At 46.1% G+C, this 24,401-nt stretch overlaps 1 protein-coding gene across 3 annotated transcripts; it reads right to left on the bottom strand.

The window, feature by feature from the left end:
* Positions 1-159: 159 nt before the first annotated feature.
* FECH (ferrochelatase) lies at positions 160-23,971 on the bottom strand. 3 transcript variants are annotated; one of them, XM_080973590.1, is made up of 11 exons: positions 23,731-23,971; positions 20,529-20,640; positions 18,813-18,932; positions 16,821-16,969; positions 12,718-12,852; positions 11,277-11,383; positions 10,243-10,341; positions 8,243-8,350; positions 7,565-7,729; positions 5,567-5,626; positions 160-3,786 (listed from the first exon to the last, which is right to left on the bottom strand). In XM_080973590.1, the coding sequence occupies exons 1-11, from the start codon at positions 23,792-23,794 to the stop codon at positions 3,652-3,654; spliced, it is 1,254 nt and encodes a 417-aa protein (XP_080829716.1). In that variant the 5' UTR covers positions 23,795-23,971; the 3' UTR covers positions 160-3,651. The 3 variants fall into 3 exon arrangements, with proteins under 3 accessions (XP_080829716.1, XP_080829715.1, XP_080829717.1); XM_080973589.1 differs by having other exon boundaries at positions 20,529-20,646; XM_080973591.1 differs by lacking the exon at positions 23,731-23,971 and adding an exon at positions 23,125-23,412 and having other exon boundaries at positions 20,529-20,646.
* Between the last annotated feature and the right edge of the window lie 430 nt (positions 23,972-24,401).

Below are 24,401 nucleotides of genomic sequence, written 5' to 3' on the forward strand. Positions count from 1 at the left end.
GAGCAGGGACCGAGCAACGGGAGCTCACCCCATCACAGGGATTCGAACCGCTAACCTTCTGATCAGCAAGTCCTAGGCTCTGTGGTTTAACCCACAGCGCCACCTGCATCCTTACCCTATCCATACTTACTCTTAAAAAAAAAAAAACAGAGAGAGACAGAGAGTCCAACATTTTATTTATTTGACTCAAGGAAATTTATAATCTTCTGCCTGCCAAGAACCAGAAGTACAAGCTTGCCACCAGCAGTCTCGCGTGTTCACCACCATTTGAAAAAGAAAAAACGCTGTAATAGATCATTTGGAGTTTAATTGACAACATGAATTAAATCCAGATCAATTTGCATCCATAGAAATACCACAAAAACCACAGTGGCTTGACAGCTAGAAAGCGATAAGCAGATCTATAACGCAGCTCTGAAGAACGGCCTCATATTCCCGCTTGTTCAAAGAGAAGGAAGCTCTCCGTGAAGACAAGAATGCTGGTTTAAAAGAGACAAGGCTCCTAACAGAGGAGCAACGGAGGGAAATGGGAAGGGCACTCGCTTCTCACAATAGTCTACATTCAACAGGGCAGCTTCTGGAGTAGAGCAGTTACCATTGGAGGACAAATGGCACCTGCTGTGGGTGTCAACAGTCTGGTGAATGTTTTACATTTACTGGCAATTCTTAAGAGATCCTGAAGGCATTTCAGACAACGTTGACATTTCCCAGGAAGCACCAAACTTTGCTATTAAGCAAGTGCCCAGGTGTCATTCTTGGTTCCGTAATTTTACCATGCACCTGACGTAATGTATGACAAGAACAAGCAAGTCCTTATGACGCACATTTCTAAAATTCCCCACTGGAATGATCTAAAGTAAGAGGCTGTCGGAAATATCGAGCCTGAATTTCTTGACAGTTCCAGTTCAGAAGCATCAGCCAGGCAATTTGCAAGGGTACATGTCATGGCTAAAAATTAGCTGCTGTTTCTTTAATACTAAAAGAACTAAGTCAGCATGAGTCAGCGGCCTACAATGACTCATGCAACCTTTCACCAAATTGTACCTGTATAGAGTGGTCAATGTTAGTGTTGGGGGTGGGTTGGTTGAATGGTAGAAAGCTGGTTGTGTTTGGTGTGTGTAAAAGCTGTCGGTCGTGGTTGGAGAAGACTTTTTAAGAATAAAAGCAGCAATACTCTGCAAGAATACCCTTTCTCAAAGACTCTTTTGTGCCAACTAAGGTCTGAGGACTAGGCAAAGGAGTAAAAAGGTCAGAACCTTTGCTTTTTTCAAACTGACACATCCATTCCAATGTGTTCCATGCACACACACTGCGGTTAACCCAACTTCAGAAATGTAGGTTTGCGAACGCCAATGGCTGTACACATAACCAGAGGTGTGCAGAATATGCAGAGGTCATCAATAGTGGATTTTTATTTTACCATGTCCAGATCACATTGGTACCAAGCATAGCACAGCCGTGGAGAATATGCAAAACGGACAATGCTCCCCTGGTAACATTCACATTCTCCCCTAGAATAATTCCCCAAATGGCATACAAAATTTGCACACAAGTTTTGTGTATTAACTGAGCAATGTAAAAAGACACCACTGATCGATTCACACATTCTCCGACGTCAGTTGGCAATTACCCATACTGAGCAAAGCACAGAAATTCCCATTGATTTGCACATACTCTGCACCTTTTGTGTGTAGAACTGCACAACCATCAGTGCTTATGCACAGAGATATAAAAACATTGCCTGCACAACTTACTGAAGGTCTCCAGCTGAAACTAGCCTCAGCTTATGGGAGCTGGGATGGGGGTGGCTAGCCCCCATTTTGGAGGCCTGATCAAGAACCGCCCCCTCCCAGTAATGTTTTACGCTCCAACAACCACCTATGAATTTGATTTGGCAGCAGCAAAAATAAATCATAGAATGTATGATGTGGTGTGATAATCCCCACATCTCAGCTCATCTTCACAGATCGGGGGGGAGCCTGTGTGCCTTACCTGTCTTCCAGGTAGAGTGGGTGGCTGGCCACACCCACTGCTGATATGCAGACCCCAAAGGATTGGCCAAGGCTGAATGTGGTTCCTGGGCCAGAAAAGAGGAGTCACTCCTCAGGTCTAAGCTGTTATATGGATGCAGCACTTCCCAGAGTCTCATCCAGAAGTTATGAAGAGACATTTGTACTCGTTGAACCACAATACACACACAATCAATGCTGTCTCAATGTAGCTTCCCCCCGCCCCAAGCCACAGGCTACGGCAATTTCTTGACAGGTTATGCTTTCCAAGGGAAAAAATAAAAGCTTTCCCTTTGTACAAAGGCCAAGTTTGACCATGATGATAAGCCGAGAACCCTGGCTTAATATGTCATATTGTGGACCAGCCGGATGCCGCTTGGTGCGATGTCAGAACTAGGGATCGCGGTTGGTTTGTCCCTAACAACCCAAACTTCGTTGCTGGCTTAATGAATCCTGGCTCCTTACAGAGAAACAAACCATGAATGTCAAGCTAAGGTGGTTTGTTTACCTGACTGGGCGCCAAGGGACAAGCCTGAATGTCAGGCCTGAAAGTTCAGGAAGGCTTATGAGGCCAAGGATCTGGGCGGTTTGTAGGGATGGAGATTCTTTGGCCCTCATAATGTTGTTGGACTGCAATTCCCATCATCCCTGACCATTGGACCATACTGTCTGGGGCTGTCTGGGGAGTGGGAGTCAAGCAACATCTGAAGGGGCACAAGTTCTTGATCTTTGGCTTATTGGGCAGACGCTGCCACCGAGACCACCGAAATCGCACGTCCATTCAATTTAGATAACTCTGCTGTCAAAGGAACTGAAAGCTGCTGGGCTGGTGCATAATCAATTCTGCATTTCTTGGGGTGGGGGGGGAGGGGAAGAACGAACCCCACAAAAAAGAAAAAAAAACTTCATTAAAAAAAAAAACAAATACATGCTTTAAAAAAGGTGTCAGTTGATTTGAAACAAACCAGTATCAGCAGTGTGATGGTCAGTGTGGTTAGTTGCAGACTTCCAAGCGTGAAAAAACAAAACACACCACAGAGGGGGGAAAAGTAGTATCCTACATGGAAGGATTTTAAAAATACTATTTTTATGACAAGTACATATTAAGAGATCTATGTTGTAACTCTCAGGTCAAGAGTAGTTCTTTTAGAAGTGATTAAACTAACCTGGACAGCAACCAGTCCCTGCAAGCTGAAATCGAGCCAGTTGCTATTATTCAACATCACTGCTGAACCCTACTCCAGTATATATGCAGTTCATAAGTATCAGAAGTTTTGCTCGTTTTTCAGTGCCTAGTGCCAAGCTTGATACTGCGAGGTGCTAAGAGTCTCCTGAATGCCTTTATAGGAAGACAAGTGTGTTCTCAGCAACCCCGGCAGGATGAAACCCTTTGAAATGTTACTTCCCTTCCAACACAAGATCCCTCCATAGAAACAAAAAATAAACATAAAAAGATTTCAGATTCATCCCTCCTTCAGACCAGTGCAAACCCCATTTGGGACCCTTCTTAGCACACACAGGAGGCTAATCGTCCTGTCTGAAGCGGCCCTGAGCGGGGCAAAAGAAAGCAGTGTAAACGGGCGCACAGGGCAGGATCCGCAGGGTTATACTCTGTGTCAGGTGAACCCACTTCAAATGCGCATCACAGCTCCTGACTGGTAAAGAACGATTTTGTCTTTCGGCAAGTGGGATTCACGCAAAGCGGGCAACTGAGGGTTAACTGCTTGGAGCAGATTTCGTTCGACTTGAGATGGGAAGAGACCAAGTCTGCGAGGGCCTGAAAAGAAGTAAAATAATATAAAATGTTTTTTTTAAAAAACGAAGGACAAAAACCACAAACATTAGGCTTCCAACAAAAAGGTAAGTGCAAGTTGGTGATCTTACAATTTATGTACATTGTTATTATTGTTGTTGTTGTTGCAAGCTGGGTTTATTGATGCAAGGGAGTATCAAAGGCCAAATTGAGATTAAAAACATATGATATGGAAAATTCCCTTCACAAGATTTTCCAGGTGTGTTTCAATAGACCATTGAGTATCTTGGGCATTTATTAATTAAATGCTTGGGTGGCACTGGTTCCACTGAAGTCAGGAAGGGAACAAATTGGTGTCAGCCTGGGTGACACCACTGAGAAGGCCCTGTTTCATGCACACCCCACAGAGGAGACCCTCTTTAAGCCTGCCGGAACCAAGTTGCTGCATCTGTTGCTCTTCAGCAAGTATCCTGAGTTAGTAAATGTTATTTTTTATCTTTTACAAGGCTATCTGTGTAATTATTATTTTAAGGAGTAGAAAAAGGGGAAATACCAGGAAATTCCAGACTGCCTTAAAGCATCCTGGATTACTTAAACTAAAAGGCTAAAACTAAGCTTCCCTTCTCAGCTGCAAAGGGATGGCACTCTGCTGAACTCACAAACGTGAGGAAGGAAGAATTAAATATCTAATACAGTGGCAATCGGAAATATTCAAGTGGTTTCCCAAATTCAGCTGAAAGTGCAACTTATGTTGGCTTCTCCAGTCTCACTATTATTGCGTTTTCAGCTGAACTTGGGGAAACCACTTGAAGCATCTGAAGTTTCAACTGCTTTTGATTTGCTTATTGCAAAACAGCTGAAAGTCTGTCAATTTTGATAATAAACCTGATTTGCAACGGGGGTTGAATTATTCTGATTGCAACTGTACATCTAGCCTCCCCTAGCACCTATTCACATCCCAATTAGGGGAGCTTTGAATTTGCTGTCTCCAAGCACTGATGGTTGGACACAACTATACTGTGGAACTTTCCATAGGTGGACTGGGGGGGGGGTTCCTAGCAAAGCCACTCCTTTGTCCCATCCTAATCCTCCTCCCTGGTGCAACTGCATTGCATACAGAAGGTTGCAGGTTCAATCCTAGGCATGTCCAGGTAAGGCCCAGAATGGCCCCTTCCAAACCCTAGAGCACTGCTGCCAGCCAGTGTAGACATTACTGAGCTGTGAGGGACGAATTCTCATCATCATCATCATCATCATCATCATAATTTATTATTTATATCCCGCCCATCTGGCTGAGTTTCCCCAACCACTCTGGGCGGCTCCCAATCAAGTGTTAAAAACAGTACAGCGTTAAAGATTAAAAACTTCCCTAAACAGGGCTGCCTTCAGATGTCTTTTAAAGATAAGATAGCTGCTTATTTCCTTCACAACTGAAGGGAAGGTGTTCCACAGGGTGGGCGCCACTACCGAGAAGGCCCTCTGTCTGGTTCCCTGTAACCTCACTTCTCGCAGTGAGGGAACCACCAGAAGGCCCTCGGCGCTGGACCTCAGTGTCCGGGCTGAATGATGGGGGTGGAGAAGCTCCTTCAGGTATACATGGTCTACCAATACAATAGTTTGCTTTCAACCTTGCTCCATCTGTGTGCATGCAACGCAGATGCTGTACCACTGAGCTACATCCCTTCCTCTTACTTAACAGGAGCGGTAGAAAAAAAGCTGAACCCCTGTAAAATTGACAAGGATGGGAATCATGTCTGCCATCCCTAACTAGGAGACTGGAGAGACTCAAACGGGGTGGAATTACCTTGGCAAACAATGGGTTTCCATTAAGGGATTCTGCTCTTCGGATGTTTTCGACTCCACACTGGAGAAGAAGAGAGGGAGCAAATAGTTTAACACGTGGTATCATCTCACTAAGTCCATAGCCCTCAGACAAAGCCCTTGTTTCAAGGATGATGCAGAGAGCAACGGGAATTAATGAGGCAGAATTAAGCCCAGTTCATACGTTATTAGAGCAGTACAGGAGCTTTCCTGCAGTCCAGTTATGGAGAGCCTGTGGCACCCCTAGATGATGTGAAACTCCTGGTTCCCATCAACCTCAGCCAGGCTGTCAGGGATGATGGGAGTTGTAGTTCAGCAACATCTGGAGGGCTACGGATTCCCCGCTGCTGCTGTAGTCCCATGTCCCTCCAGTACCCTGGAAATAACTTAGGAAAAATCTGCAAACACACTGTCTGATTGCCAAGGGACTGGGGAAGTGGTCCCCCCCCCCCAAAAAAAACCCCGCCAAACCAACCCACTTACATCAACTCTTTTCTGCTACCCAAACCCCGGGATTTTTACCCAAATATGGCTTTCCATTTGCAAACTGCACTGATATTTAGTGCTTGCGTCCAACCAACAGCACAGCAGTGAAAAGGGCTGCTTCTATTGGTGGTCATTTTAACCATCACAGCCAACCTTCTATGTCACATGTAGCTGCTTCCATCCTGTCCCTCTCAAGAGGAAATAACCTAAATCCTGGATTGTGTCATCCGCTAACAGAGAGCAGGAGAAAACACCCAACACACACACACCCTTTCGTCTTTAATGTCTAGTTCCTTGGTGTTGAGTTTTAATTGTTGTTAAGACATACACTACCACGCCGCATTCAAGGTTCTTGTTTACATATACAGAGCCCTGAACGCCTGGTGTCCACTTAAGTGTTTTAGGCATTAATTATATATTATATTTCATGGACTACATCAGAAACACCATCTTGAATTACAGGTACAGACTGAAACATGGTTGGGGGTGAGGGACTATTCTACACCAACCTTCGCCACCCTGGTGCCTTCAAGTGTTTTGTACTACAAAAGCCAACAGGCCCTGGAAGGGGCACCTGGATGGTGAAGGGTGCCAACACAAAATCACAGAACCTACCTAGGTAAAGGGACCCGTGACCATTAGGTCCAGTCGTGACCGACTCTGGGGTTGAGGCGCCCATCTCACTTTATTGGCTGAGGGAGCCAGCGTACAGCTTCTGGGTCATGTGGCCAGCATGACTAAGCCGCTTCTGGCGAACCAGAGCAGCGCATGGAAATGCCGTTTAGCTTCCCACCGGAGCGGTACCTGTTTATCTACTTGAACTTTGACGTGCTTTCGAACTGCTAGGTTGGCAGGAGCAGGGACCAAGCAACGGGAGCTCACCCCGTCGCGGGGATTCGAACCACCAACCTTCTGATAGGCAAGTCCTAGACTCTGTGGTTTAACCCACAGCGCCACCTGCGTCCCTTAGAACCTACCTACCTACCTGTCTTTAAATCACAATAATACTTCGTGCAGGCAGCTGATGAAAATGGAGTGTAATCCACGAAAGCTTGTGCCCAATGAAATCTGTTAAGTTTTTAAGGCGCCACATAAATTCTCTGCTGTTTTGGCTGCCAGCAGATAAACGCAGCTGCCCCCTGGAAACAAAACCTACAGCCCTATTTTAAACATGGTTACACAGAAATAAGCATCATGCTACAAGAAAGGAGATTTCTTGACTAAACATCAGGAAAAACTTTTGACAGTAAGAGCTGTTGGGACAGTGGAACCATCTCCCTCCAGAGATTGTGGACTCTCCTTCCTTGGATGTTTTTAAGCAGAGGGTGGATGGCCATCTGTCATGGATGCTTTAGCTGAGATTCCTGCATAGGGTCCCTTCCAACTCTACAATTCTATGACTCTATGTTTATAATGGGATCTGCTTTCTATTAAGCAGGCTTAAAGCCTTCAGCCTACAACTGTGCAGAATGGCAAGGAAAGCAGAACAGTTTACCTCACTGGCTAAGACTTGTGCGTATTCGATGTCCAGTTCGTAGAGCGTTTCTATGTGGTCACTAGTAAACGCTATTGGAACCAGCAAAATATTCTTCTTTCCCCTCTGGCAAAGCCCTTTGATCGTCTCATCCGTCTGAGGACCCAGCCAAGGCATAGGACCAACCTAGGGTAAAGGACACACACACACACACAGAGAGAGAGAGAGAGAGAGAGAGAGAGAGAGAGAGAGAGAGATTACAGTGGTACCTCGGGTTACAGACACTTCAGGTTACAGACGCTTCAGGTTACAGACTCCGCTAACCCAGAAATAGTACCTCAGATTAAGAACTTTTCTTCAGGATGAGAACAGAAATTGTGCTCTGGCGGTGCGGCGGCAGCGGGAGGCCCCATTAGCTAAAGTGGTGCTTCAGGTTAAGAACAGTTTCAGGTTAAGAACGGACCTCCAGAACAAATTAAGTACTTAACCAGAGGTACCACTGTATTAAGTTGTGATTCAATATATACACCACATTTTAAAGCAGGCGTGGGGACACTTTTAAGCTTTGTGGGTCAGATCCTTATCAGGATCTACTCTCACAGGCCAATTCCGACAGCTGAACAAGCTTATTGCTAACTGTCCTGCGGGCTTTCACTGGACAGTATGCCAATTATGTCAATAAATGAAATAAAAATATACCTTGGACTGCCACACAAGCCTATACGGGTTGGAGTAGTTGAGTTTCTCCATAACCCTCTGAACGGTTGCTCCCACCTCTTGTGGGTACGGATCGCCACGATTAACTACCTATGGGACAGAAAGGGCAAGTTAGCTAAAACAGCTCAATCGGGGTTAAAACAAACACTACAAATGCTCCCCCTACGCTATCAAACCACCGCAATTAGTCCACACTTTGCAACAACACATGCCAGTTAAAGTGTTCCCCTTACTCATAAGAAGTCCCATCAGATGCAGCCCCAGCCTAAGCTTAGAACCAATTGTTTCTTATACCCAATAAATTATGGCCCCTGTCTGCACTATATATGTTTAAAGCAGTATCACGCCACTTTAAACAGCCATGGCTTCCTGCAAGGAATCCCGAGAAATGGAGTTTTGTCAAGGGTGCTGAGTGTCGCTGGGAGACCCTAATTCTCCTTATAGAGCTACACTTGACAGAGAGGTTCAGCAATTCATTCCACTTCCTAGGGAGATACAGTCATACCTTGGATGTCGAATGCAATCCGTTCCGGAAGTCTGTTCGACTTCCAAAACATTCGGAAACCAAAGAATGGCTTCTGATTGGCTGCAGGAAGCTCCTGCAGCCAATCGGAAGCCACATCGGACAGTTCAGCTTCCAAAAATAGTTTGCAGACCAGAGCACTCACTTCCGGGTTTGTGGCATTCGGGAGCCAACCGTAGTTTAATACAAGGCACAAGGCATTTCAAGCAGATGCAATATGTTATCGGGGGATATTTTAAAAAAATAATTTCTAGTGGTTTGTTCTTCCACTGAAGCAACATTTGTGCCTTCAAACTCCAGACAGCTTAATTCAGAACTGCAGCATTGCAACTTATTTTTGGTGCTAAAGAGAAACCACTAGATGGCACCAAATTTCCACAGATCTCAAAGATCCCTGTGCGGCGCAGGAGAATGATACGAGGAAGAACCCAGTATTTCTGACACTCTACAGTCATACATAATTTTATTTGTGTGTCGCCTTTCTGCAGTTCAAACCATGCCCAAGGTGGTTTACAACATGAGAAAAAAATACATAACCACAACATAACAAAAGTAGTCATGAACAATAAATAAAACATTTTGATAATCACAACCAAGCTGAACAATTTCCATATAGAATCATAGAATCATAGAGTTGGAAGAGACCACAAGGGCCATCGAGTCCAACCCCCTGCCAAGCAGGAAACACCATCAGAGCACTCCTGACATATGGTTGTCAAGCCTCTGCTTAAAGACCTCCAAAGAAGGAGACTCCACCACACTCCTTGGCAGCAAATTCCACTGTCGAACAGCTCTTACTGTCAGGAAGTTCTTCCTAATGTTTAGGTGGAATCTTCTTTCTTGTAGTTTGGATCCATTGCTCCGTGTCCGCTTCTCTGGAGCAGCAGAAAACAACCTTTCTCCCTCCTCTATGTGACATCCTTTTATATATTTGAACATGGCTATCATATCACCCCTTAACCTCCTCTTCTCCAGGCTAAACATGCCCAGCTCCCTTAGCCGTTCCTCATAAGGCATCGTTTCCAGGCCTTTGACCATTTTGGTTGCCCTCCTCTGGAAACGTTCCAGTTTGTCAGTGTCCTTCTTGAACTGTGGTGCCCAGAACTGGACACAGTACTCCAGGTGAGGTCTGACCAGAGCAGAATACAGTGGCACTATTACTTCCCTTGATCTAGATGCTATACTCCTATATAAATCACAAGATCTAAAATAAAGATACAACAACAACAGCCCCGGCCAGGAGTTGGTTCAACAGCCTCAGCTTTTGTAGCTGGAGTCAGTCCGGGCTCCACCCTCCCAGGCCAGGTAGGAAAAGGCCTGCAAGGCAGGAAGCAGGTCTTGTGCATGGACAGGCAAACTGGCGAATGGATCATTAGATCATACAAACAAGGATTTTTTTAAAAAATCACCCCTCTAAGAAAATATTTTGCAGCTTTGGAAATGGATTGCTGTTACTCACAGACATTGGCAGAGAGTGAGCGGAAAACAGGATAACTACATCTTTCCTTTTGTCGGGCGGAAATAAGTCCAATTCCTTCTGGATGTGGTCTGCAAAGCACTGAAAAGCAAAAGTTGGAGAAATAAAGCACAAGTCCAAATACCAGCCTCCCCAATCATGACAGTGATCCTCAAGCACAGCTGAGAATTTGAATGCATTTTTTAAAATAATAATAGTATTATCCTATGTTACACCAAGATTTTCTTCCAACCTTTCTATGCATGCACCAACTAACAATTATGCATTTTTACATAAGAATAAAACAAAAAACGATTACAGTGGTGCCTCGCAAGACGAAAAGAATCCGTTCCGCGAGTCTCTTCGTCTTGAGGGTTTTTTCGTCTTGCGAAGCAAGCCCATTAGCGGTTTAGCGGATTAGCGCTACAGTATTAGCGGCTTAGCGGATCAGCTGTTAAGCGGCTTAGCGATCAGCTGTTAAGCGGCTTAGCCGATCAGCTGATAAGCGGTTTAGCGGCTTGGGAAAAGGGGGGGGGAGGAAAAAAACCCCGCAGGAACTCGCAAGACATTTTCGTCTTGCGAAGCAAGCACATAGGAAATTCGTTTTGCGAAGCACCTCCAAAACGGAAAACCCTTTCGTCTAGCGGGTTTTCCGTCTTGCGAGGCATTCGTCTTGCGGGGCACCACTGTATAAAATATGGGAAAAGGCTCCAAGTAAGAACCCTGACCTATTCAGCTATTTGTTTCACAAATACAGCCTCGTGCTCCTTGAGGAACCTACGTTCTCACTGCACGTCAGAGAGATCCTATCAAGTGTTTCTCCCAACCTGGGGTCCCCGGCTGTTGTTGGACTACAACTCCCATCATCCTGCTGGCTAGGGATGATGGGAGTTGTAGTCCAACAACAGCTGGAGACCCGAGTTGGAGAACCACTGTCCTGCATCCTGCCCCCACAGACACAACAGACGCTTGGCACTTTGGCAAACCTGGCTGGTTTCCGCTACTCCTCGCTTTGGTTCCCACCAAGAATTGCGTACCTGAATGAGAAGGGGATGCGTTGGCCACCTGTCGATTGTGCTCCACTTCATCTTTGGTTTATCCCCCTTTTTGTCATAGTAGCGATAAATAGCGTTTAAGCTGCTCCCTGAAGGGGACAAAAGCAATGAGCCCATCAGAAAGGCAAAAAGAGCAGAAAAGGCGACTTGTGGTAAGGAAGGAGGGGATACAGGGACTCTGCAAAGGACGAGTTCCCTGCTAGATGAGACCCAAGGTCCATTTAGTCCCTCACAGTGGTCAGGCTGGTGTCGCCAGGAAGATAAGCCTCTCAAAAAGGACGTATTATTCTTGTTAATTATTACTGTTACTGAATTTACACTGCCCAAGTGGCTTCGAAGCCGTTTACAAGTATAAAGACAGCTACCAGAAAATGTAAGCACACGTTAAAATACACAAGGCAATTCCAACAAAACACTGAAACAGACACACACAATTAAAATGAGCGATAAAACAAGACCTTAGTTAAGAGAGGTGGTTCATGGGAAAAGGGAAGGTAATGAAACAAGAGCCGGCGGAACGCCAATACTGATGGGGCATCTCGTATTTCAGCAGGGAGAGAATTCCACAACGCGGGTGGTACCAGTGAAAAAAGGTCACCTCCACGTTACCACCAGCTAATAATTTTGGGGCTGTGGCACAGCTAAGCAGGTTCCACATTTCCCCTGCCTATTGTTCCTCAGAAACTGATATTCAGTGGTTCTAAACCATTTTTTAAAAATCAAGTTTTGAATACCATTTTCTGCTGCACGTCCACATCTAAGTAAAAGTGTACCTGCCTGGCTGCTTGCTGACATAACCACCACCTCACTTTCACATAAAGCAAGACCAGCATGAATTGTGCAACGAGCCAAAGGAGAACCCTGTACAGTATTGCTGCTGCTGCTGCCCAAGTAGAGCTCAAGTGGCAAAGCCCTGGCTTGGCATGCAGAAGATCCAATCTCTGGCAACTCGAGGCAACACTGGGGGGAAACTCCTTGAGAACTCCTGTTGGGGTTCTAGCAAGCCTAGATGCTGGCACCTGACCTGAGCCTGCTCAGGTGCAGAATGGACTGCGGTTACGCAAAATCAAGAGGAAGACTATCTATTTTAATACTGCCTTGCGTATTCTTGCCATAGCTGTCAACCTTCCCTTTTTTTGCGAGAAATTCCCTTATTCCAGCGCCGTTTCCTGCTACTATCCTGGATTGTCAGATATCCCGTAGACTGTCCCCAGGACAGGTGAGGCTGCTGATCCCTTATTTTCAAGGCTGCTGATCCCTTATTTTCAAGGCTGCTGATCCCTTATTTTCAACTCTGAAAGTTGACAGCTATGATTCTTGCTGAGGCATAGAACAAACAGATTCCCAGAGCTGGTCCCTGGATTAGACCAAGGCCTGCCTTTGGAGGCCAGGGATTGATTCTGTACTCCAGGTACGAGCTCACCTGTGGTGGAGCAGCTGTACTGTGGGTACTGTGTGAAAGCAACAGCCCGTTCAATGCCATCCTCCTCCATCTCTTCAATGGCTTCCTCCGTCAGAGGGTGGACATAGCGGAATCCGATGTAGTACTTGTGCGGCGCTGGAAACAGAAGACAGCTGGTGAACTTATTCTGTGGAGCAACGTGATCTAAACATTATGTGAGGCAGCATTTCCCTACCCTGGCACCCGCCAGATGTTTTGGATCACACACATTGATAGCAAAAACATTTGGCGGGTACCAGGTTGGTGAAAAAGCTGGTGTAAACATTGCCTGGGCCTTCCAGTTGCAGCAGCATCTGCACTGTGGTCTTTTCTACCTTATTAATATTTTTAAAAACAATAAAGAGGGGGCTGGACTAGATGACCCTCGGGGTCCCTTCCAACTCAACAATTCTGAAAGGCTCTCCGAGTGGTGTATTGCAACAGCATTAGAAACTGAGATATGAAAGCTAGGAGCTAAACGGCACCTTAAACCAAGGTTATGGGTGCTACAACGGAATGCCTTTTTTTAAATAACAAGAATACAAAGCTGAAAATGAATGAACCGCGGCTAAAATATTATGTTCATTTTTCACATGGTCTAGTCCAGGGGTCAGCAAACTTTTCCAGCAGGGGGCCAGTTCACTGTCCCTCAGACCTTGTGGGTGCCTGGACTATATTTTGAAAAATAAAATAAAAATGAACGAATTCCTATGCCCCACAAATAACCCAGAGATGCATTTTAAATAAAATGACATATTCTACTCATATAAAAACACACTGATTCCCAGATCATCCGTGGGCTGGATTTAGAAGGCGATTGGGCCGGATCCGGCCCCCGGGCCTTAGTTTGCCTACCCATGGTCTAGTCCTTCCCCTGCCCAGCCAGCTGAAAGTGGTTAGGAAGAAAAAAGGTCCTCCTTTCCTTCCACTCTGCAGTTTTAATCTGAAATCTTAGATGCGGTACTGTGCCCAGAGCTCAGAAACTGCTCGCGCTAATGAAATCCACTGTCGCAAAATGCACCTAGAACAATGGGAATTTTGAATTTACACTAGAGGGTTTGTGTGTGACCTAAATCCTCAAACTGAAGAAAAAAAACACAACCCAGCTGGTTTGCACATCTTTTTAATAGAACACGAGCACTTTGGGCAAACATCATAGCAACTCCCAATGACCCACTAAACTGGTACAGTGGTACCTTGGGTTAAATACTTAATTCATTCCGGAGGTCCGTTCTTAACCTGAAACTGTTCTTAACCTGAAGCACCACTTTAGCTAATGGGCCTCCTGCTGCCGCCAGAGCACCATTTCTGTTCTCATCCTGAAGCAAAGTTCTTAACTATTTCTGGGTTAGCGGAGTCTGTAACCTGAAGCGTATGTAACCCAAGGTACCACTGTATTTTGCCCAATAGGAAACCTTGACAGCTGGAAAGGAGAAAACAGACAAACTAACCATTTTAAACAGAACTCCAAGGAAGCAAAGACTTCCATCATGTCGGAGTCGCAGACTCCAGCATGCTTCCAAGATGTGTTGTTCCCCTTTCCTACCCTGCTTTGCACTTATCTAGCAAAAAAACAGTAGCCCGCAGCCATGGTAGAAGCAGAAGAGGCCTGCCTGACATAACAGGAGTGAAAGTTAAGATGCAAAGGATGTACAAATAGATAAAAGGCAGGGCGGCTTTCACTGGGGAAGCCAGCCTGTAAAATCAGAGGGAGTGATGAGGTCTGACAGGAGCAGATAAGGCTCCCTAAACCATTAACTTAATGCTCCCAATTCCCCAGCCCTTTTAAACACACTAATTTTACTTTTTTTAAAATAAAATAAAAGCTACTGACTTGCCTGACAAGGCGAGGGACTGTTGGAAACTAGCCTTCAGATCTTTCGCAGTGTGCTTACTTGTGTCAAGAACACGATCTACGTGCGCTAGTCTAATTACCGCAGTTCGCACGTGCAATTGCTTTGCAACGCACATCAATCTTGTGTCCCACACTAGCAGGTCTCTTTTAAAAGCATCGTGCTTGCGGATACCAAAGTTCCGCCTGGTGGCTTTGATCCAGAATGGCTGATTGACACATCACCGGGTCAAGAGATGGACAGGCAATGCCTGTCCTGCCGATGGGTCTGCCGATGGGGAGGTTTCAGGTGCTGTTGCAGCTTGGTTCAACCTGTTCCATCTCCCACAGAACTCTGGTTATTTGGGTGCCTGACAAATGGACCATTCAGAGAGTGTCTGATAAGGTTCTCATTTTGCCAGACTCCCCCGGCGCCCTCAAGTCGAGCAACTGTCACCAGCCCCACCCAACAACTTGCGAGGTTCCTCCCCTGAGTTCAGGCTGGAGGATAAGGAAGGAGTAACGGTTTCGGTGGGAACGGCAAGCCACACTCAGATCTGCTTGTGTTCAGTATCAGCAGCCAGGGGGACTTGTTGGAGCTGGTTCAAACATGAACAGGCAGCGTTCTGGCCATGCTACAATCCACCCTTCTCTTTCTTTGAGAACCATCGCTCAATGCTCCTCACAACATCCGTTGGATGTTTGCCATGAAACGGGCCACTTAACGCAGCAACTATACCGCAGAATTTGTTAGCTCTGCGTATTAGGCAGCTGCCTTCTGCGTTTACCAGGCAAAGCACTGCTCCATCAAGCTCAGTACTGTCAATACGGACTGGCAGCAGCTCTCTGAGGTTTTATGCAGGGGACATTCCCAGCCCAACCTGGAGATGCTGGGGATTGAACCTGCAACCTTTGGCCTGCAAAGCAGATGCTCTACCACTGAGCTACAGCTCTTCCCTGTTAGGATATAGTTCCGTTCCACCTTAAAAGGGAACAGGCATGACTGTTGTGTGTCACATGCCTGTTTACTTCCAGCACTTGCCGGGAACTTCCGTTCTGTATATTGCTTTTGCTTTCAGCTGTTTGCTGGACACGTAGGGAAGCAGACATGTTTTTTCGTTTGTTCCTGAACTATGCTGAATAAATGCTGTAAATATGCTTACACATTTCTCTGTCCGCCACTTCTGTTGTGCAAAGATTTATTCACTCTGCTGATAGAGCGTGCCGAGTGTCTAAACGTATCTGAGGCTCGTGTCGCTGTTTGATGCTGTTCCAAGGGAGACTGGTGATCGCCCGGCTGCCGGCCGGTGGCTGGAGCCAGCTGGGGGCCTGCCTGATGCACCCGTCTCCCCGGCAGTATCCCAACATTCCCTAAAGGGCTTTGCCTCTGGTTATAACTATTATTATTATTATTATTATTATTATTATTATTATTTGTACCCTGAGTGGACCGGCTTCCTACATATATAAAAATAAAACATTAAACAACTTCCCTATACAGTGCTGCATTCAGATTTCTTCTAAAGGCTGTACAGTGGTACCTCGGGTTAAGTACTTAATTCGTTCCGCAGGTCCGTTCTTAACCTGAAACTGTTCTTAACCTGAAGCACCACTTTAGCTAATGGGGCCTCTTGCTGCCGCCGCGCCGCCAGAGCCCAATTTCTGTACTTATCCTGAAGCAAAGTTCTTCACCTGAAGAACTATTTCTGGGTTAACGGAGTGTGTAACTTGAAGCATATGTAACCCGAGGTACCACTGTATAGTTACTTATTTCCTTGACGTCTGATGGGGGGGCATTGAACAGGGAGGGTGCCATTTCTGAGAAGGCCCTCCCGCCTGGCTCCCTGTAACTGTGCTTCTCGCATTTTAGGACACAACAGTTGTACCTCGGAAGTCAAACGGAAGCCGTTCCAGAAGTCCGTCCAACTTCCAAAATGTTCCGAAACCAAGGCGCGGCTTCCAATTGGCTGCAGGAAGCTCCTGCACCCAATCGGAAGCCATGGAACCCACACCGGAAGTTCGGGTTCCAAAGAACGTTCTCAAACCGGAACACTCACTTCTGGGTTTGCGGGGTTCAGGAGCCAAAACATTTGAGTCACAAGGCGTTTGACTTCCGAGGTACCACTGTACATGGATTTTTTCACATGCACCGCTTGGAAGAGAGTATTTTTCTTGGCTTTTTGCCATACAAATGTGTGCAGAGTCTTTTTTAAAAAGCATTTGCAGGACATGCCTAAAGGAAGGACTCACGTACCAGAGTGGGGAGACATTTCATCCAACAGCTTCACCATGCCTTCTCCTTGCGTAGCAGTCCATTTCTTAATAGGCGACCCTCCACCAATCCGACTATACTGTTCCTGGATTTTGGGCGTCCGTCGCTTGGCAATAAAAGGCGCCAGCTTACTGAAATGTCGAGACATGGCTGTTAGCAATAGCAATCTCACTTTACCTCCATCCTGTTCACCAGCATCTTGTTTAATAATAATAATAATAATAATAATAATAATAATAATAATATATTATTTATACCATGCCCATCTGGCTGGGTTTCCCCAGCCACTCTGGGCAGCTTCCAGCAGAATATTAAAATACAATGATTCATCAAATATTAAAAGCTTCCCTAAACAGGGCTGCCTTCAGATGTCTTAGTCTGATAGTTGTTTATTTCTTTGACATCTGATGGGAGGGCGTTCCACGGGGGGGGGGGGGGGCAGCACTACCGAGAAGGCCCTCTGCCTGGTTCCCTGTAACCTCACTTCTGGCAGTGAGGGAACTGCCAGAAGGCCCTTGGCGCTGGACCTCAGTGTCCGGGCAGAATGATGGGGGTGGAGGCACTCCTTCAGGTATACTGGACCGAGGCCATTTAGGGCTTTAAAGGTCAGCACCAACACTTTGAATTGTGCTAGGAAACGTACTGGGAGCCAATGTAGGTCTTTCAAGACCGGTGTTATGTGGTCTCAGTGGCCGCTCCCAGTCACCAGTCTAGCTACTGCATGCTGGATTGCAGTAGTTGTAGTTTCCAGGTCACCTTCAAAGGTAGCCCCACATAGAGCGCGTTGCAGTAGTCCAAGCGGGAGATAACCAGAGCATGCACCACTCTGGCAAGACAGTCCATGGGCAGGTAGGGTCTCAACCTGAGTAGCAGATGGAGCTGGTAGACAGCCGCCCTGGACACAGATTTCAGATTGAGCCATCAGCAGCTATGCACATGTTAGCACACCTAGAAACCACAGACTGGCTGGCATGGCATGGAACTGCAAACCAGCCGTCTGCAGGAACTGAAGGCACCGTTTCAATGTTACCAGACATATGCAACACCACACAAGGTGTCAAATACTTTCCACCTACCTGCATCACATTTAAGTCAGCTAATGAAAATTCCAACCAAGGCAGGGAAGTCAACCATCACCCTTCCTGACCAAAAGCCTGCTCAGATTGACATGTGTTTTAATCTGCTTTTAGCTTTATTGCTTATTTATTATTAGCTTATTGCTAATTATTTTACAAATGTTCTAAGTACGTATTTTTCGCTCTATAGGACGCACTTTTTCCCCTCCAAAAATTAAGGGGAAATGTGCGTGCGTCCTTATGGAGTGAATACAGGGTCCTTGGCTTCAGCTAAAGCCTCCGAAGCGCAGAGGGAGCGCTCCCTCCGCGCTTCTTTCGCTGAAGCCTGGAGAGCGAGAGGGGTCGGTGCGCACTGACCCCTCTCGCTCTCCAGGCTTCAGGGGTAGCTGTGCTCCACAGGCTTCAGCTTCCTTTCGCTGAAGCCGGGAGAGTCTTGCTTTCGTGGCTTCAGCAGAGAAGGAGAGCTGCGCAGCGCCCCTTCAGCGAAGCGGGAGGAGAAATGGAAGGGGCTCCATTTCTCCTGCCGCTTCGCTGAAGGGGCGCTGAGCAGAGAGGGGGAGATTTTTTTTTCCTTGTTCTCCCCCTCTAAAACAAGGTGCGTCCTATGGTCCGGTGCATCCTATGGAGCGAAAAATATGGTAGTTGTTTTTAACTGCTTTTGCCGGTCATTTTATTGCTTTGCTCTCTTCATGAATTGCTTTAAGGGTGTGTGTTTTTAAACAACAATCAAATGGTGTATACATTTTGTGAAACAATAAAGAAAGGCAGGTGTTTAAAAAGAAAGAAAGAAAGAAAGAAAGAAAGAAAGAAAGAAAGAAAGAAAGAAAGGGTTCCTAACTCTCCTAAAACAGCAAGCAACTCAGCACGACTTCGGGCAGACCAAAGCACTAAGCCTTACTTTTGGACCGGAAGAGTCATCAGGTCTCTGTCAAGGAAAAGCCTAAGAAGAAAATCATGGACGTCTCCAAGTGTCTCTGGACCTCCCATGTTTAACATCAAGATCCCTGTTTTAGGTTTCCTATAGGAAAAAAGAGAACAGGAGGATAAGTTTAACACATCAATTCAAAATAAAACAAGGGCTGTTGCCTTCCACTTTCCATTTTTTGTTTGCTTCTTATTTGGCTGACTGTGAGATATTTTAACCTGGGGGTAACCAGCAGGGTGCCTACTACATAGTGCTAGGACTACAACTCCCAGCATCCCCCAGCTACTCCTGTGCCCCCAGATATTGGCCATGCTGGCTTGGGCTGATGGGAGATGGAGTCCAACCCACGTTTGGAAGGCATCGTAATGGGTGCCCGTTTTAAATTACTGTTATTGTACTGAAACTCTATATTGAAGTTTTACATTTTATTTTATGTCCAAATTGCTTCGGAAAGGCATTCTCCCCGCCCCCACTTGAAAGGTGGCCTAGAAACATTGCAAAATAAATAAGTGCCACCAGAGAAGAAGTATATTAATAGTGTAATTAATATCAAGCGCTAACTTAAAATTATTTTTTTATTCATAACAAACTTAATAATGCAAACACATTGGCAATTAGCAATAACAAAAGTTCCTTTAGAAATACAATTTACAAAGACTCATAATCTAGTCTCTAGAAACTTGCTATAACATGAAATAATAACAGGTGTAAATAGATGATGCAAACTACTAATAATTATAAATAGCAGAATGTAGGCACCCTATATATAAAAATGAACAAACCAGTGATATTTTAGGGAGCAGGCTAGCAGGTGGGGCCCATGACTTACATCATAGGAGAATCCACAACACAAAACACTGTTGCTGTATGTAGGTTTTATTTTATTTGTTTTTTGTTTTATATTTTGGAAATGCACATCCAGTTTTTTTCCCTTTAAGTTTTTTGGGGGGCCCCAAGAGAGTGGGGTCCTAAGCTATAGCTTGTTTAGCTTATATGTAAATCCAGCACTGAAGGGAGGCGTTAATATTCACTCCTCATCAGAAGAGAAGAAGAGTTTGGATTTGATATCCCGCTTTATCACTACCCTAAGGAGTCTCAAAGCGGCCAACATTCTCCTTTCCCTTCCTCCCCCACAACAAACACTCTGTGAGGTGAGTGGGGCTGAGAGACTTCAGAGAAGTGTGAATAGCCCAAGGTCACCCAGCAGCTGCATGTGGAGGAGCAGAGACGCGAACCCGGTTCCCCAGATTACGAGTCTACCGCTCTTAACCACTACACCACTCTGGCTCTCGTCGTTGGCTCTCTCATCAGCCAACGGGTAACACTAGCTTAACAGGCACCAAAATCCTAGCCATTTTAATTTGTAAGCAAGCCTCGCTGTGTTCCAATTGGGCTTACTCCCTGTTAAGGGTATGCACAGCCTGACATTACTTTTAATTTTTTTTGCAGGGGTGAGAAGCCTGCTACCCTCCAAATATTGGTGGCCTGAAACTCCCCTCACGCCTGTCAGCTATGCTAGCCAGGGCTGAAGGGAACTACAGTCCACCAATATCTGCAGAGCCGCAGGGTCTCCTGCCCCTTCTCTGAAAAGCATGTAATTTCTCTGAGGTTCTACAGTTTAAACTACACCCATATGCAGAGCTTTATCAGTTCCTGTGCAGATGAACCACCCACAGAACAGCTCCCTACCTCTTTTCAGGTTGGGCCTGAGGCTTGGTTTTTTGGGCCTGCGCAGCTGCCGTCGCTGTTGACTGACATCTCCCTTGTAGCTGGACTCTTGCCCGACTGCAGCCATTGCTTGCTGTGACTAGACAAGAGCAAGGGGAAAACAGAACAACCCACAATTAGTTTATTACTTGGTTTGTTTCTTTGCTATGCGGTATTTCGTTCATTCAAAACCCGTGAGAAGCTGCCTTATACGGAGTCAGATGATTCGTCCTCACCGAGCCCAGAACGGTCCACAATGACCTCCAAGAACTGACCGTGGGACTTTCTCCATGCATAAAACGGCCTCTGTCACTGAGCTACAGCATTTCCTCGAAAATGCACACACGGATGCAAATGCAATCGGAAAATAAACACAACAGAAAATCCCCCGATAAGCAGGTGTCAGGCATTTAGGAAAAAATTAAGGATTGGTTTATTTCACTCTACAGTTGTTAAATTTAAGCATATTTCCAGGGCCATTTCTAGAGCTTCTCTTGTGGGTTTTTTCTGTCTCCACAATGCCGCCTACCCACTTAGTGATGCCTGCACAATGGGCATACTTTAGTCATCTGTTGTAATATGGTGCCTTGTGCGAGGTCAAAACTTGACACCCCCAAACGGAGCTTCTCTATTATGGATCTTCTAAAATTTGCCTATAAAACAACAAGGGCTGCATTTGTAGGCAGTTGCCTTGTGTAGAGCAGGGGTTGGCAAAGTTTTTGTGGCTTGGGCTGATTCATGGTCCTGCAGACTCAGCAGTGGGCCGGAGTGCGCGCACGCAGGAACACTATTTCCAGCGCTCCTTCCAGCACTGAAGAGGCGTGCACAGCTACCCAGTGGCTGCAGGAGCTTCCTGCAGCCAATGGGAAGCTGGCCAGCGTTGCGGAAGGCAGTCCCTGCTCTGCTCCATGCTGGTTTAGCGCAGTGCATGGGAGCCTACCGAGTGGCGGGGGTCCATGAGCCGGTTAAACGACCCCCATGGGCCGCTTGTGGCCCATGGGCCTTAGGTTGCCGACCCCTGGTCTAGAGCTTGGGGAAGGGGGGGAACCTACTTCACAGCTGATAACAGGAGTGCAAACTGTTCACCTTCACTTGTAAAGCTGACAATACAGTCATACCTCGGGTTGAAGTAGCTTCGGGAGAAGTATTTATGGGTTGCTCGCTGGGGCAACCCGGAAGTAACGGAGCGCGTTACCTCCAGGTTTCGCCGCTTGCACATGCGCAGACAGTCAAAAATGACGTCACGCGCATGAGCAGAAGCGGCAAATTGCAACCCGCGCACGCACAGATTGCGTTCGCTTCTGGATGCAAACGGGGCTCCGGAACAGATACCGTTCGCATCCAGAGGTACCACTGTACTAATCTTCATAATCCAGTATCACACTTTCAACATTTTGTGTTTTGGTCAGTGTTAGAAACTGAGATATGAAAGCTAGGAGCTAAAGGGCACCTTAAACCTAGGTTATGGGCACAACAATGGAATGTCTAGGCGCACTAATACAAAACTGAAAATGAATGAACTGCAGCTAAAATATTATGTTCATTTTTCACATGGTCCAGTCCTTCCCCTGCTCACCTCCCTAATATTCTGAAGAGGGTCTCTTCTCCAGTCTTCAGAGAGTAGCTGGAAGTGGGGAGGCAGGAAAAGGTCCTCCTTTCTTTCCACACTGCAGTTTTAATCTGAAATCTTAGTCACAGTACTGAGCCCAGAGCTCGGAAACTGCTCACGCGAATGAAATTCCCTTCTGCAAAAAGCGCTTAGACTTTCGAACACTGTTTTTGGTAGAAACTTTTCATCAGCGCCCATTCACCAAACGTTGTGCATGTGAAAGACTGTGATCAATTCTAGTCTTTAAAGGTGACAGCGATAATCATACATGCAAGTTTGGTATGAAAGCCTTGAAATGGGCTTCAAATTCAACTATAGGGGTTAGATTGGCTGCTTTGGTTTCCCCTCCCACCTTTTAAATATTTTTAGTTCTGAAAACTTGGAGGCTTCCCAACATGCTACAGTTCTTTTGACATTCACCACCTGAGTTTTCCCTGAAAGGAAAAGATTGTACCTAGCGGGGGAGGGAGAAGACCCACGAATTCCATATTTAAAAACGAGCCTTGCAACATCTAGCTGAGAGGCAGGTCAGCAAAAACTGCAGATCTCTTTGGTTTCTTAAAATGTTGACAATATTCATTCCACAGTATTTGTTCCTTCACCCTAAGGTTCCCTGGATGGGTTACAGCACCATAAAATACAGCTATTTTTAAAAAACCACCAGATAAAAATAGTTGCAATTATTTAATTTAAACTGAAAACACCCCCCCCCCCAAGTTAAACGGTTCCAAGCAGAACAACAATCAAACTCCCTGCAGTTTGCACTTTCCAAACTCTCCATTTCCCTGATATTGCACGCCGGATGCAAAGCTCTCCAGAGGTGGTGCTAAGCCCTTTACGCAAACTCTCCTCTCCGGCGGCCACGTTGTGTAACAAGCTCTCGGCGTCAGCAACACGGATCCCCTTTCGTTTTCGCACGCAAACCGACGATCGCTTGCACAAAACCAACCGCGCGCACTTTAGCCTTACCTGGGAGGGCTATATAGTCCGCGCGTGCATTCTGCGGGTCTCAGGTGGGCGTGGATTTTTAATTTTTAAAAATAATATCTCGCTCAAGTACTAGCCTTGTTCTGCTGATTTATGCAAGGCGTGCTGAAAACCCTTTTCTATAATTAAAAAAAGAACAATTCTCTTGCCCAGTCTGTTTATCCTGATTCCGCGTAAAAAGTTGCATAGGATTGCGAAAAAGCGGTTTCTGTGCTGTCACTTTAACAAAATAAAAAAGCAATGCATTTGCTAGAAGTCCTTATATAAGAGAGATGCCGGACAGAGCCCTCTGTAACATGCTGCTTGCATAACGCCGTTTTTCTCTTTTCCCACCCCCACCCCCCACTGACCCCGGGAGATCGACCTCCGCAGCAAAAGCGCATCTCTCGCCACCCCGGGGAAAGGAAAATGCAAGAGCCCCCTCATTTCTTTCTCTCCAGACAGCCAGCAAAACCCAGTTAAAAGGTGCTCTCCCCATTCCCCCTCTGCGGGGTGAGGGGAGACTCCTCTTAGTAAGGAAGAGCGGGGGAAGGAAATAGGCATTGCAACGACCCTTTGGAGAAAGATGCAGCCGGTTTGTTCACTTACATGGGTACAAGGCTCGGTTTGCAGCTCTGAAGGCAGCAGCCATGTTTGTGTTAACTAAATGCATTCCGTTACTGTGCAGCAGCCCGAGCGGTACAGTTCCTTCCTCGAGTTAACTGAGCTGCTTTGTGGCATGCCTTCCCAGGGAGTCTCGCCCACACTGGTGGGTTTGTTTTAATCTCTCCAGAAGCACTTTTTGCTCGCCTGGGCTGTGACAAGCTAGCCAGAGGGGCGGGGCGACGAGAGAGAAAAGGCGAAAAGCCCTTTGTGCGCAAAAAGGGGCGGAAGGCGGCGTCTCCTTCTCCGCCCTTCCCACAGTCTGCAAGGCGAGTCATGTGCGGGGACGGAGGGAGTCGGCGCTTTGCGCTAGGATGGGACTGGGAAAGCCCCTAACTCTTTTTAAAAAGGTTTTTTGGACAATTAGAAAAAAATAACCCCCCAAACCTGACCTTTATCAGGTCAACTGCAATGCATTAGGATGGAAATAAAAGGATAAATGGAATGACTGGGTTTTTGAATATATACAATTTGATATATTTGAACAGGTGATGACGGAAGATACATGGGAAAACAAATGTCAAAGGATTTTGAATAAATGGACAAGTTATAGGAATTAGATAGCACTGGGGGAAGCCAACCCAAGCATCCAAATTAGAATGAATAATCTGTGCACA

This window comes from Podarcis pityusensis, assembly GCF_964106645.2.
Source record: "Podarcis pityusensis genome assembly, chromosome: 11".
Classification (NCBI taxonomy): Eukaryota; Metazoa; Chordata; class Lepidosauria; order Squamata; family Lacertidae; genus Podarcis; species Podarcis pityusensis.